Source organism: Maylandia zebra, linkage group LG19 (genome assembly GCF_041146795.1).
Source record: "Maylandia zebra isolate NMK-2024a linkage group LG19, Mzebra_GT3a, whole genome shotgun sequence".
NCBI lineage: Eukaryota > Metazoa > Chordata > Actinopteri > Cichliformes > Cichlidae > Maylandia > Maylandia zebra.
Genome location: NC_135185.1, coordinates 19547978 through 19562057, shown reverse-complemented (window position 1 = coordinate 19562057; position 14080 = coordinate 19547978). Strand labels below are relative to the sequence as shown.

The 14080-nt window shown below is 39.0% G+C and overlaps 2 protein-coding genes across 6 annotated transcripts; both read left to right on the top strand.

Moving 5' to 3' along the window:
* Positions 1-1364: 1364 nt before the first annotated feature.
* tp53i3 (tumor protein p53 inducible protein 3) lies at positions 1365-5405 on the top strand. The gene is made up of 7 exons (XM_004540076.5): positions 1365-1509; positions 2504-2582; positions 2711-2884; positions 3042-3309; positions 3494-3706; positions 4685-4881; positions 5077-5405. Exons 2-7 carry the CDS (start codon positions 2529-2531, stop codon positions 5272-5274), a joined length of 1104 nt encoding a protein of 367 aa, XP_004540133.1. The 5' UTR covers positions 1365-1509; positions 2504-2528; the 3' UTR covers positions 5275-5405.
* Positions 5406-6497: 1092 nt separating this feature from the next.
* Positions 6498-13621, top strand: dnajc5gb (DnaJ (Hsp40) homolog, subfamily C, member 5 gamma b). 5 transcript variants are annotated; one of them, XM_004540072.4, is made up of 7 exons: positions 6498-6675; positions 7695-7824; positions 8263-8476; positions 8639-8792; positions 10488-10541; positions 11550-11606; positions 12430-13621. In XM_004540072.4, the coding sequence occupies exons 2-7, from the start codon at positions 7712-7714 to the stop codon at positions 12492-12494; spliced, it is 657 nt and encodes a 218-aa protein (XP_004540129.1). In that variant the 5' UTR covers positions 6498-6675; positions 7695-7711; the 3' UTR covers positions 12495-13621. The 5 variants fall into 5 exon arrangements, with proteins under 5 accessions (XP_004540129.1, XP_004540130.1, XP_004540128.1 ...); XM_004540073.4 differs by having other exon boundaries at positions 10485-10541; positions 11553-11606; XM_004540071.4 differs by having other exon boundaries at positions 10485-10541.
* Positions 13622-14080: the final 459 nt, after the last annotated feature.

Here is a 14080-nt window from a genome sequence, read left to right as displayed (position 1 = left end):
GGAAAGCATTTTCTGAGCTTTTTTGTTTTTTAGATTAAAACCAAAAATATCAGTTTTATTACCTGATTTTTGTGCACTACTCTGAGCGCAGTCGTACAGGTGTGTTTGGTCTCATGGCAGTCTCACCATCTGTAATATAATAGCCTATTGTAAAGCATGTCTAATGGAGGTTTTGTTAGTGATTTGCAAGTGTGCAGTAATTGTTCATCAGCGCATTCCTTAGAGATTCAGTTTCAGCACAGTAGCAGGGCTTCTTGCACGTTACACTGTGACTGTGAAAAATACTTCGATTTTGTGCAGTTTTCGCCCTCCTGCTTCATATAATTCACTATTTGGGGTTATGATAAAAAAATGAATTGTAAATGTACATTTTGGGAGAAAATTACATTATGAGTAACCATTTGTTTTACTGTAAATGCTGTGCAAATAAATACAATCAGAGACTGTTATTCGAATATCCTAAACTGTTGCTTTTATATAAATATTGGTAATTAAAGATGTGGTGGTTTTAGAAACACTGAGCTCATGAATCCTCGCTATTCTGACTGAGAAAGATTTGCTTTGACACAAGTCTTCAGTTGTTACTTTAGCCATTGGATCATCTGCAAACGTGTCATCCTTCTCCAACCTTCTTTCTCATCTCCTCTTTCACTATATCTGTGAATCTTACCTGGTCTTCCTCTGACCCTCCTGCCTGGCAGCTCAATGTTATCTTCGGCCGGATGTATCCACTAACCCTCCTGCCAGTTATTCATTTGGCAAAGATTTAATGCTGAATTCGCTTCCCGGTGAAACCCTCACTATTTAACTGGGCTTGGGACTGACACTAGGAGTACTCTGGGTTGAGCCATAAAATAAATATATATTGGTCATGATCTCCACTAGCTTTCTATATTTATTGATTGGGTTTTCCTAATATTTTGATCATCTATTAACTCCTTCAGCCATTTTAAGCAAAAACATTTTTTTTTATCATTACTTTAAGTTTTTTAGCATCTTATTTACTCTGAGTCTTTAGAGGGGTTTTTTCCTTTGATTGATTGATTGATTTGGGATTTGTCATCTTCTTGTGGGTGTTTTCAATCTACTTTTTAGTAGACTCATTTATATCATCAGATCCACATTAACATGAACATAAGGCAAACTATGCTTACGAGAAAATCGCTGTGCTACAGCAGGCAGAAAACGAAAAAGTTGAATAAATATTACAAAAACATGACTCTAGTTTGTTAGATTTCTCAGTTTACTTTTATTTGTCTCTGTTCCCCATAAAATATTAACTGCATATATTAAGTTATTATATAAATGAAAATAATACGAAGTGTCCTGATCATATTTACAAAAAATGGTGTAAAATTGCAGTATACCTTTAACAAGCAAAGCCAGCCCCTCTGGAGTTTGGCCCTCCTGCGCCAAAACTGAAAACCAGGCTTGAAGATGGCACAACAAAACTTCCCAAAATGTCACACAGTTACTCCAAAGTTGATCAGCTGTTGACATCGCTGCTTGGTAAGTTTATTCTCTGCAGTGATTTGGCTTCATTTACATTTGCAGGAGAGCTGTTCGCTCGTTTTCAGCTGCTTATCTTCACTGCTGCTTCGCTGGTTTTAGTCGCTCAGGTCAAACAGCGTAATCAATCAGGTTTGTCGATTTACATTATTTAATGAAACAGATAATGATTCGGACATAATGTGAAATACAGCCGTCTAAAGCGCGAGAGAATGTTGCGCATGCGCATTACGGAAAGGGGAGATTACAGTATAATGTAAAAGCAGAAAAACGCATACGTTTACAATAAGGGGTTTCTCTTTTCCGCTTTTTCACGGTCTCTTCTCCATGTTTTTTCCCTTTGTTCTGCTAAATAGTTCTGATATGTCTTCAACCCTTGAGTTCCTGGCTTGTATTCAGCATTTTCAAACTTTGCGGTTTAAACGGTTTTGGTCCCATGTAATTGTTTAGAGATGTAAAACTGTGTTAACCGGAGAGTCTAACTGTTTCTGCTACTTCAGGTGCTGACTTTGGCATAAATAACTGCAGATGAGTTGGCTGTTACCAAATACGAACAGTTAATTTTGATCTCACAGAGGTTTATGCTTGGATATTATTTAAAACAATTAACGGCAACAATCCATAGCCAGATAACCTAAACCACTAAACACTGAGGCATTTTTTAATACATTTGGGCACACTGGGTGGAGAAGATCACTGAGATAATCAATCCGCAAAAGATATTATATGCAAATAAACCAAGTTGGAGGCTTTATTTAGTATAAACCACAACATTAATTTACTCTTAAGGTTTTACACCAGACAGGAGCTGAAGCACATTGCTGTTTTAAATATGGAGCACCTAAACAAATCTATGGAAATGCAGATATCAACAAATAACACTCATTTTATAAAATTCTGCTTTGTTGTTATTATTAGAAATTATGACATACTTTATGTTCTGTAACTTGTGCTTTAACAGCTTAATTTCCTCTTTTGTTTTCCACTCAAATAGCAATTGCCCCTGCAGAGGTTATCTAATGCATCCAATCCTGCAACCTGGAAGATTTTTACTCAGAAATACGTGCCACACGGTAAGTGTTTAAGCACTAAATTAAAGCCTACATAAAGTTGCTTCAGTTTTACATGCTGCAGTTTTTCTTGTTGCACTACTTGCAGGTCAGAAAGAAAAATGTAGGCCTACTCTACTTTTGTTTTCAAGGTGTGGTCCAAGCATTACGTTAGTGTTGCCAAGATGATGCGGGCAGTGTGTGTTGATGTACCCGGAGGACCGGAGAATTTGCTGCTGCAGTCTGTTCCCAGACCTAATCCCAAAGCAGGAGAAGTCCTGATTAAAGTTCATGCAGCTGCCCTCAACAGAGCAGACCTGTTACAGGTAGATTATTATTGTAGCCAAAAGAGCATAACACAGTGCTATTATCTCCTGTAAATCTCATAACCTGCTTTCAGTCTTCTTTGACTCACTGTATTCTGAATTATATCTAAATTTGCATAAAACAGGCCTGAAAATAATTATCTTGTGTTTTCCACAGAGACGAGGCCTGTACCCTCCTCCTGCTGGTGAGAGTGACATCATAGGCCTGGAGGTAGCTGGTACTATCCACACCCTGGGTCCAGGGGTGAAAAAGCAATGGAAACCAGATGACCGGGTCATGGCTTTGCTCTGTGGAGGAGGATATGCAGAATATGTTTCTGTGCCCGAGGAGCTTCTCATGCCCGTTCCCTCTAATCTCACAATGTGTCAGGCTGCTGCAATCCCAGAGGCCTGGCTCACTGCTTTCCAACTGCTGGATTTTGTTGGTATAGCAAACATTTCTGTGTCTCTTTGTTTTTCTTCATATTCATATGTTTTTTGGATAAAGATTAGACAACTGAGTTATTAAATGAGTCACATTTATTTCTATTTGACTTTTTTTAATTAACAAGAGGCCAAAGTCAGATTTGGTTCAAATTCTATACTTGCCATCGGTCTTCTCTGCTCCAGCTCAGGTGAAAGAGGGTGAGGTGGTGCTGGTTCACGCTGGAGGCAGCGGAGTCGGAACAGCGGCCGTTCAGCTTGTTCGTCTGTTTCGGGGTGTGCCGGTTGTCACTGCCGGGAGCCCAGAAAAATTGAAGCTGGCTGAGAAACTGGGCGCTGTAGTTGGATTCAACTACAAAGAGGAGAGCTTTGCACAGGGAGTGCATGACTTCACTGGAGGTGAATTATGGAAATCAACGTGCATTTAATTTTGCTGCAGGCGACGGTGCAGTGTCTCTGCTGATAATTCCTAATGATAGCATTGTTTTTGCATACTTCAGATTGCTATCAAATGTTTTGTCTTTGTTTCACAGGCATTATATTAGAGTTAAATGTTTCCAACCACTGTAGCAATCAGAGCTTAATGCTACATAGCTCTTCTGTAGCTTTCTAATAAATGCACATCAAAGAGCTTTGGTAACCAACTCCAAAAAAATCCTCCGTCAATACTTAAGAACCAAGTCAAAACACATGATTTCATTTTCAAGGATAAAAGAAAAATTAGTTGTTTTGTCATTTTAGTTCAAAAATTTTTTTTATTCAATCTGTCACAGTGTATTTGTTTAGAAGAGGGGTCAAGCATAAGACCGGGGGGGAGAATCGGCCTGCCAAAGAGTCCAATCAGGCCCACTGGAAAATGTAAAGGAGGGCATAAAGATTGGAGTTCTCGGTGTATTTTGATTACATTTACAACTTTTCCTACTGATACAAACCTCCCACATGGTCATTCATACTGCACTAATGTAGTAAAGTAGCATTAAAAACAGCGGAAGGATAGAATAGTTCCTGTATTTTCACTCTCCACTGCAGAAATGTAGTCTTCATTGGTCTTGTTTAGCCTAGCTAACCTACACCACAAAACACTGAAATAATTTTGAATATATTTGAACACAATGGGTGGAAAAGGTCACCGAAATAATAAATCTGCATAAGAGGATATGATATGCAAATAAACTGAGTTAAAGGCTTTATTCAGTATAGACCACAGCATTAGTTTACTCCTAAACTTTCACACTAAACATGGAGTCAAAGTGGGCTGTGGTGGGCCATGATGTAAAATAAGATTAGCATCTCTGGTTTGGAGCTATTTTGAATCAAGAACGTGATTGTATTGGAGAAGGGCAGTTACCTGTAATTGTAAAATCTCTAATTTCACAGGCAAGGGAGCAAATGTGATCCTTGATTGCATTGGTGGGCGCAACTGGGAGTCAAATGTGAGCTCTTTGGCCATCGATGGCAGGTGGGTGCTGTACGGCACCATGGGAGGGAGGGCAGTAGAGGGAGATCTGCTGGGCAAACTGCTGTCCAAGCGAGGCCACTTGCTCACTAGTCTCCTCCGCTCTCGCAGCCTGCAGGTAAGAATTGAAAACAGAAGTGACACAACAGCTGTGTTTCGTCATCTCTGCGCTGACTCATGTCAGTGTCGCTTTCCTCTCCTGGGTCTGGTTTGCCAAAATGAGGCAACTTGCTTGGGTTACTTTTCAGACATCTCTTGTAATATATATGTTTGCAACTGGACCTGATATGTACTTTGCATTTTCCTTTCACAGTACAAAGCTGACCTGGTGAAAGCTTTTACAGGCAGGGTGTTGCCATATTTCTCAGACCAGCCTGCCACCCTGAGGCCAGTGATTGACCGCACATTTAGCCTGGATGACATTGCAGAGGCTCATAAGCACATGGAAGCTAACAGAAACATGGGGAAGATTGTCATCAATGTGATTCCACAGATTGAGCAAACACAGTGATGAATTCATACTGTAATAGAAACGCACTGGCTTTGAAATTTCCCAAAATACTGAAACCCACTGTCATTGTAAAACTTTTCTTTTGTTAGGAATATTCATAATTTACTAATAAAATAGACCAAATCACTGTTTTTCATTTTCTGTTCTAGTATTGTTACGATTACGTCCCGTGTTACTGTTCTTTTTCTATCCCCTATTCATTGAGGTGAGTTTTCTCCTGTGGTGGTCTTACTCACAATTTTCTACTAGCAGCATAGAAATGACAGAAATGTGCATTTCAATGCATGATCAATGTTTACAATAGTTAACTAAAAAGCTAATTTGGGAAAAAAGGAAAACTAACTCACAAAACTAGAAATACATAGATAGTAAATGTTATAAGTTTTAATCTTTGGCAGTTTAGATACTTTTTTTTTTATCACAGCCTGCCTGATTAAATTTTGTTGCATTTGCTTATTGAGACTTGGGATGTCTGTCTACATGATTGTGAGTCAGCTGACATTTGTACTGTAACAATACCTGTTTTGATTTTCCTAAATTTCGCCCCTGATAATAATCCTCAGAGGTCACCACAGCAGATCATCTCCCTTCATCTCACCCTATCTATTCTCATCTGCCACACCAACCCTCTGCATATCCTCCCACAGTACATCCACGTACCTCCTCTGTGGTCTTCCACTTTTTCTCCTTTTTAATCCTCGTCTCTCCAGGGCATATCGCCACCTTTCTTAACTCTTCTTCATCTGCTCCCTACTTTCACTAAAGATCACAATGTTGTTTGCAAACATTATATACTCCATGAAGATTCCTGGCTGACCTCATCAGATCACAGATCCAAACTAGAAGGGGTGAGATGTTTCTTGATGCAATCCCACGCCCACTTTCAACACATCTATCACTACTACCTCAGTGTTATCATACATTCCGTGCACCACCCTCACACACTTCTCTACCTCGCTATAATTATAAGAATAAAACGTCATTTGAAACTGTATTGGAAAGAAAAAAATCGAATAAATAATAAATAAATAAATAAAAATAAATAGAAAATAGCAAACTATAATAACTGTCAAGGTCTTCAAATTTTATGTGAGCTGAATCTTATATTAATAAATTTTAAAAAAAAATCGGAAAGGATTTAGAGACGACTCTCTAGACGATGCTGATTGGTTGTGTACTTGTTTAAATAAAGTTCTTTAAATTGAAAAAAAAATGTTCTCAAACTTCCGGCTTCTGTGTTGCGGCTCCTTTCACAACTTCCCTCCAGGTCCCGAGGAGGCAAAGTTAACATAAAAAGGTCGTGTAACTGAGTTATTTTAATGAATAAATATTAAATTAGTCAACGGACAACATTCGGACTCTATGATTCGACGGAAAACAGAGAATATCTTTATTTATCTGGTAAGTAAGAGTGAGCATGTTCCTCAAGCCGCCCTGCTAAACGTATCTGCGTCAGCTAGCAGTCTGAACCCGCAGGTGTTCACGTGAAATAAAGCAAAACAAGTTGAATGTAAGAGCTAAACTAATGTTTTTATGAGTGAGCTGTAGTTATGCAGCCAGTCGTGTTAAAAGCTGATTCATGTGAATGAATTGTTGACTTATAATCGGTCAAACATCTCTCATGAATATCAAGCCATTTTGAACCAGAAGTAACATTTCTGTCACAAGTTAGAAGCTGCAGTCAGTGTTTGGGTAAAGTGCCGCCTATGTCCTTTATTTATCAAGGTAACAAGTTTTGTTGACGTTACAAATGTCAAATTCAAGACAAATTTAGCCAGTAGGGTAGCAGAATTTGCCACAACTATAACATAACAGCTCTACAACATGTAAGTTAAGGAGTGCTGAAATGCATTTGTTGTTCTTGAAAGAGACTGGCTGACCTTTTTAAGTGAAAAGGTAAATGTGAAGGAGTATGATGTCCTTTTAAGGAAAACAAACATCCCCAGCAAATAGGCCTATTTAGGTTTATTAGCAATAAACAAGAGTTGTAAACCAGTGTAATTACACGTGTTAAAGCACTTTACCTAACTGCTGGTATGAGGAACTTTTGTATTTAAACTTGATCCTACTTTCTGTTTTGAGCTTTATTTGGATATATGACTGTATGTGGGATTTGCATGTAGGATTATCCCAGAGAACCCCAGCTTTCACCCACAGTCCAAAGACGTGCAGGTTAGGCTAAATTAGGTTAATTATACAAATGTGTGCAAGTAATGCGCCTACTTCAATGCAGATTAATGATATACTGAATGATGTCCTTGGTGAGCGTGCTGTCCATCAGAACTTCCAGATATGTTCTTTTTTCCCCTCAAACTTCTTTATTTCAACTAAACTTTTGAGCCCTTGAAGTTACTTTCCTGATCTGTCTGCATTGTGCCTGTCAGAAAAGGGTGGAATTGTTTACATTTTTTATGTCACAGAAAACACATCCTGAAACATGGAGGATCCAAACAGACCACAGAGGAAAATGTCAACAGCAGGAGAGAGTTTGTACAAGTTGCTGGGAGTGGAGAAGGGAGCGTCTCCTGACGAATTGAAAAGAGCCTACAGGTGTGACTATCTCTTTCAGTTCTGAGCTACAAGAACTAATAAATAAAATGTTACTCTCGCTTGTTAATTGTGCTGTTCTTACAATAGCACAATTAACTAGTGAGAGTAACATCATTGTTTCAGAGATTTATGGCGACATTAGTGAAATCTTAGGCTACATCCACACTAGACCGGATAGATTTGAAAACTGCATTTTCGTTTGAAAACGCTCCGTGTCTCTTCTAGCATATTTAGTAATTTTCACAGAGTTGTGCATCCACATTGAAACGGCCGAAAACGCTTACGTTCCAGTACTGTGCATGCGTGAAACGCAAGAAGATTTGACCTGCCTCATTTCTTTCTGCCGCTTTGAAACGTCGCAGCAAAATTTCAAAGAAAAGCACCGACTTTTTTAAACCCTCACTTGTTTGTATATGTTTTAATTTCTCTTTTGACCAGGAAAATGGCATTAAGGTATCACCCTGATAAGAACCCAGACAACCCCGAAGCAGCTGAGAAGTTCAAGGAGATCAATAATGCCCACTCCATCCTCACTGATCTGGACAAGCGTGGTATCTACGACCAATATGGATCCATGGGCCTCTCGGTGGCCGAGCAGTTTGGGGAGGAGGGAGTCAAATATTACTTTCTCATGTCCAAGTGCTGGTTCAAGGTGAGAGGCAAGGGGATGTAGTTTTAAAGGTGAAAACAGAACATGAAGTTGTTTGTTCTGGTAGTAGGTGAATTATGCAGAAATTTAAATGCCAAAATGTGACCAGAGCATGCTGCAAAGTGTCCAAAAACTCTCCTAATACTCACATTGGTTTTCTTTTAGACCCTGTTTGTGTGCTGCACTATTTTCACCTGCTGCTGCTGTTGCCTCTGCTGCTGTTGCTGCTGCGGAAAGTGCAAACCACAAGATGAAGAGGACAATTTCGTCTACATGGACCCTGAGGACCTGGAGGCTCAGATTAGAGAACAAGATGCAGGTGAGGAACTGTTTTATATTCACTTAAGAATGTATACAGTTGAGCAAGGCAGCAGCTTGCATAGAAACAAAGAGCTGGAGTTGGAAACCCAAATGGTGTAGTGTCCAGTTTCTGATTGTCAGCATTTTTAAGATGAAAATGTTTCCTCTAGAAATCTAGGATTAATGATATGGAAATATTATTTTTCACAGCTTAATCTGCCTTTTTTTCACAGATATAGTTAATTATGTGTTTTCCTGTGGAAAGTCTGCACAGGAAGGCGTTAACTGGGTTCTCTTAGATACAGTCGACAGCCTCTTGAAGTGTTTACTGCCCAGTTTTGCTGTACTGATAACACGGGTGTTACTTTATGCTGAGCAGTTGTAACCCTGCCGGTAATCTTGATCTTAACTGTGCATGTGCAGTAAATCCAGCAGGAAGTTAACTTTGCCAAGAAGGGGGGTACATCTTCATTCAGTATAGGGCATGTTTAGAAAATGATAGTCTATAAAAATGAAGTAAACATCTCAGATGAACAACAGCTGATGACATATTACACTGCCATTGTTTCTTTAATATACACTAAGCTAAAATGCAGAAGCAGTGTGTGGGTAAACGAAGTACACCCCATGACTCAGTAGCTTGAAGAACCACGGATGGATGGATGACTTCATCAGTGTTTCACAGGGATGCAGGGACTTTGGCCCACTCTTCTTTATAACGTTGCTTTGGTTCATTGAAGTGGAGGCATTTGTTTATGCACAGCTCTCTTAAGGTCCCACCGCAGCATTTTAATCGTGACTTTGGGTGTCCCATTGCAACTCGTTGATTTGTTTCTTTTCAGTGGGGTGTGTGGGGGTATTTACCAAAGCACAGCTCTGAGCATGTTAACTGGGTTGTGGTCTGAACTTTTACTGGGCCTCTGCAGCACTTTTTCTCTCTTTTTTTTTTTTTTTTTTTTTTTTTTTTTTAGCTGGTGTGTATTTGCTGCTGTGCTTGCGATCATTGTCCAATTTCATTACCTAATTTGGGCCAAACTTTTAGCTGTCAGACACATGGCCTAACAGTTGACTCTAGAATAATTTGCTATACAAAGGAGTTCATGTTTGACTCAATGGCTGCAAAACGAGCCTAGATCATCACCCCTTCAAGGTTTTGTTCAGATGCAACTTTCCAAACCTAAACCATACTGTCACTTTTAATTTTTTTTTCTTTATTAAACAAGCCATACTTGTTTGGTCTGTTTTTAATTGTTTTCTCTCGAACTTTAACATTTAACATGATAACTGTAGCCTAAAGAATCTCAGATACAGACCTCTTGGAGTTTTTTTTCGTTTTTCTGATCTCTGGGTAAATTTGCTAGGAAGATTGGCAGCTGTCTTGAATGCTTTCGACTTGTGAATAATCTTTCTCATTGCAGAATGATGGACTTTACATTTTTATCGAAATAGCCTTAATATCCCCCCCACCTCCATCTAATTTTAAGACGTGCTAAATGGTAAAATATTTTTTACTTTTATCCTCATGAAACCTGCGCGTCGAGTGGAAATGAATGAAATGTCACTCTAATCCATTACATCTTGCCCTGATCTTGATCCGTGTAACTGGTGATACTTCACCTCTAAACTCTGTCGTCTTTGTACATTTCAAGCCGAGACCAAAGCAGGTGAAGAGATGTCGTTAAGAAGCTGTGTGTTGAATTTTGTTTTACAGCAGACCATCCCGTAATAGTTATTCAGCCGAACTCTAGCGATGCTGCTAGCCATTCAGGTAAGGTGTTATTCCGTCTTCAGGTAACGTTCACCTGTTGTCAGCTTCCTGCTGCTCTGCGCTGCTTGACTCGCCTGCTAGATTTTACAGCAGTGATTCACTGTGGAAGATTTTTTTTTTGTCCATGTATTAAATCCTTAATGTGAAGGACGCATGGGAAATCCAAAGCTTTTTTTGTTGTTGTTTTTTATTTTTTTTTTTTTTTTTTTTTAAAGTGATTTATGTCCCTTATCACATACCGAGGACTTTTTGATGATGTGCTGTGTTTGGTTTTTCTCCAAACGTGGTCCTGCGGATTGTGGACAGATGTCTCCACTTTGGTCTCATCTGTCTAGTGGACATTGTTCCAGATGTTTTGTGGTTTGTTCAGATGCGATTTTGCAAACCCAATAGCCCCCCCCCCCCCCCCCCCCCAGTCTAATTTTCAGACGTGCTAAAGGGGAGATCGTTTTTGTTTTACTCTGACAAAACCTGCATGTAGAGTCGTATTAATGAAAATCACTAATGCTGATTCTGTTGCCTAACAAAATGTCACTCTAATCCTTTAAATTCTGCCCTGATCTTGATCTCTGTAATTGATGATCCTTTGACCCCCCCCCCCCCCCCCCCCCCCCAAACCCCTGAATGCTTGTTACGCTGTTAATTGCAATCGAAGCTGTAAGTTTGTTCGTATACTTTAAACACTGCTTCTGCATTCTGGCTTATTTCTGTTAAATAAATAATGACACATGTCATAGGTCAAGTGAGGTTATATTTCTGTCATTTTAAGACGTGCTGAAGGTCAGATTACTGTTATTCTAATACATGAGACTTGCATGTAGAGTGGCAGTTATTAAATTCGCTGGTGCTGTTGCCTAATAAAATGTCATGCTAATCCTTTAAATTCTGCGCTGATCTTGATCTCTGTATTCTCTCGTCTTTGTACATTTCAAGCCGAGACAAAAGCAAGCGAGGAGATGTTGTTAAGAAGCCGTGTTGATTTACCCAGTGTTGAATTTTGTTTTACAGCAGACCATCCCGTAATAGTTATTCAGCCGAACTCTAGCAATGCCGCTATGCATTCAGGTAAGGTGTTATTCCTCCTCCAAATACATTCACCTGTTGCCGGCTTCCTGCTGCTCTGTGCTGCTTAACTTGCTGCTAGATCTTGCAGCAAAGAATTGATTTAAAGGTTTTTGTGCTGCTTATGTTTGTTGTTGTTGTTGTTGTTGTTGTTGTTGTTGTTGTTGTTGTTAATGAGAAAAGCTTCATTAAGTGTTTTTCAGTGTTTCTATCTTAAAGGATTTTGGAAGGATGTTTGTTTTGTTTTTATGGCGTTATACTATTTATATGGTTTATTCCCTGCTATAAAAGATCATGGCTCAAACTGTAATAGTAGCGGTTTTCTTTTTAAGCTCTTTGGGTTTTATTTAATAATGGTTATAGAAATTTAGACTGTAAGTGTTGTCCATTTCCCACATTATATAAAAAAAAAAAAAAAAAAGGACACAGAACAGAGTCATCAAAGTCTCCTTTTGCATGTATGAGCAGATTGCACAGATTGATCTTGACACATAATAATTCGTACAGATTTATAGTTCTGGAGTTTTGGCTGAAAGATTTGTACAAATATGGAGTGACATGAAATTTGGTACCGATAGTGTTCACTTAACTTGTTTTCTGGGGCCATCATCTGGTCAAATACCTTGCTTTTGTGCGCTAACATGCTAAACTAAGGCAGTGAACCCAGGCAGTAATATTATTTATGTATTTATTTTTAAATGACGAGACGTACTTTCCTTCATGTTTCATTTTCTGTGAGACGTAAGTGGTTTTGATAGCTTGTCTGATTTAAGAACACTCCCACACCACACACCTGTTCATCACCTGTTCTCGTTACCTTCTGCAGGGGAGAACACACCGATTGTGATTCAGACTCACGCAGCCAAGGGGGGCTCAGGACCTGGAGAATGAACGACTGTATCAAACACTGAAGTGCAGAAAATGTTTTCATCTCAGAGATTTGTTTGTTTACATGAGTCAAACTGCAATTTATTTGATTGTGCCATAGTTATTTTTTTTTAAAATGTGCTTTTTCTTTGATCCAGTCTTGTATTTATTCTTTTAAAATGTTAAATTTCTGAATTTGGGGCGGAGACTAATAACAAAGCCATGCAGATCAAAGCCTCTGAGCTCGGGGATAATTATTTTTTTCCTGCGCACTTTAAACTCACACATTCATATTGAATGTTTGGAATATTCTGAAGCTGCCATGATCAGAGCACGTTTTGGCCCAAGATTCAGAAATTTTCAGATTTTTATTTTTAATATGCCGATTCAGGGGTTTCTGTGGAAGCTTGCTTCCAGCACTGGAAAGGGGAAAAAAAAAAGCCAAGCGTAAATCAGAATTTTGGTGTCAGATCTCAAAATTTCGACTCAATGACTCAGGATCTCAAGTCGAGTCTCACTTAAAGTTTCACCTAATCAGACGTGTGAGCCGGCAAGTGGAAATTTTGAGATGGTGACTTGAAATTTTGACTTAACTTTGCCTCGCAGTTTAAAAAAACAAAACAAAAAACGCTTGTTCGGTCGCACTGCACATAGAAACAGACTCTATGTTAAACGGTTTACTGATGTGGCCACAGATCACACACAGATTTATCAAACAAAGGTTTAGTTTTAAAATTTTAGCGCTGCCTTATGTGACACATTCAGTTGCCAGCTTGTAAATGACTCTTTGAAGTTTAGTCTTGTGATGCTTGCAGAGATTTTAAGGAATTACTAAATTGCCTAATTCTGAGAGTTGGATGAAGACTGTTGATCACATTTGTGTTTGTCCACTTGAAATCTGTAAATGGATCAAATACCCCCCAAAATGATTTGAGTCTTCCTATAAATGCCATAATTGTAAAACCAGATTTATATACCTGCTTTTAATTAACACAAAAAGATTGGATTTACTTCAATGGTACGTTTAGAAATTAGTCTAAACGCACCATTGAGTTACATTTGGCACACCCCTTTAGGGCGAGTGCAGCAATGTGTAGAAACCAAAGAAATCACACGGAGGCTTCTGCTGTAGCGCCCTCTTTGTGTGTGATTTCACCTAACAACAACCAGCAAGCCCCAGGAACCACTCGCCGACCAGCTGGGGGAGCACACCTTTTTCCAAGCCGCCTCCTCCCTCACTACCTGAAGCAAAGAACCGGCTGGACCAGTGGACCACTGTTTATTCTGTTTGTGCAAAGATTAAACAAAAGACATGTTTTGGACATGTTGATTGATGTTTCCACTTGTGATGTTTTCAACCTTTATGCTTAAGTCCCTTTGGCTCCTGCTCAAGCTTACTTAATTATACACACAGGCACAGTGACAATAATCTGTTTTAACTCCTGGAAAGTGAGCCAGTGTTTCAGAAGAGGTACAGTTGGTCATTTTTGTCATTGCACATAAGTAAAAAAATATGCAGGGAGGTGAATAGAGTTGTGTGAATTTTTCTACACTTGACACTAAAACCATCGTTTGTTTCTTTAGAAAATAAGATCGCAGCTTTCTGATTT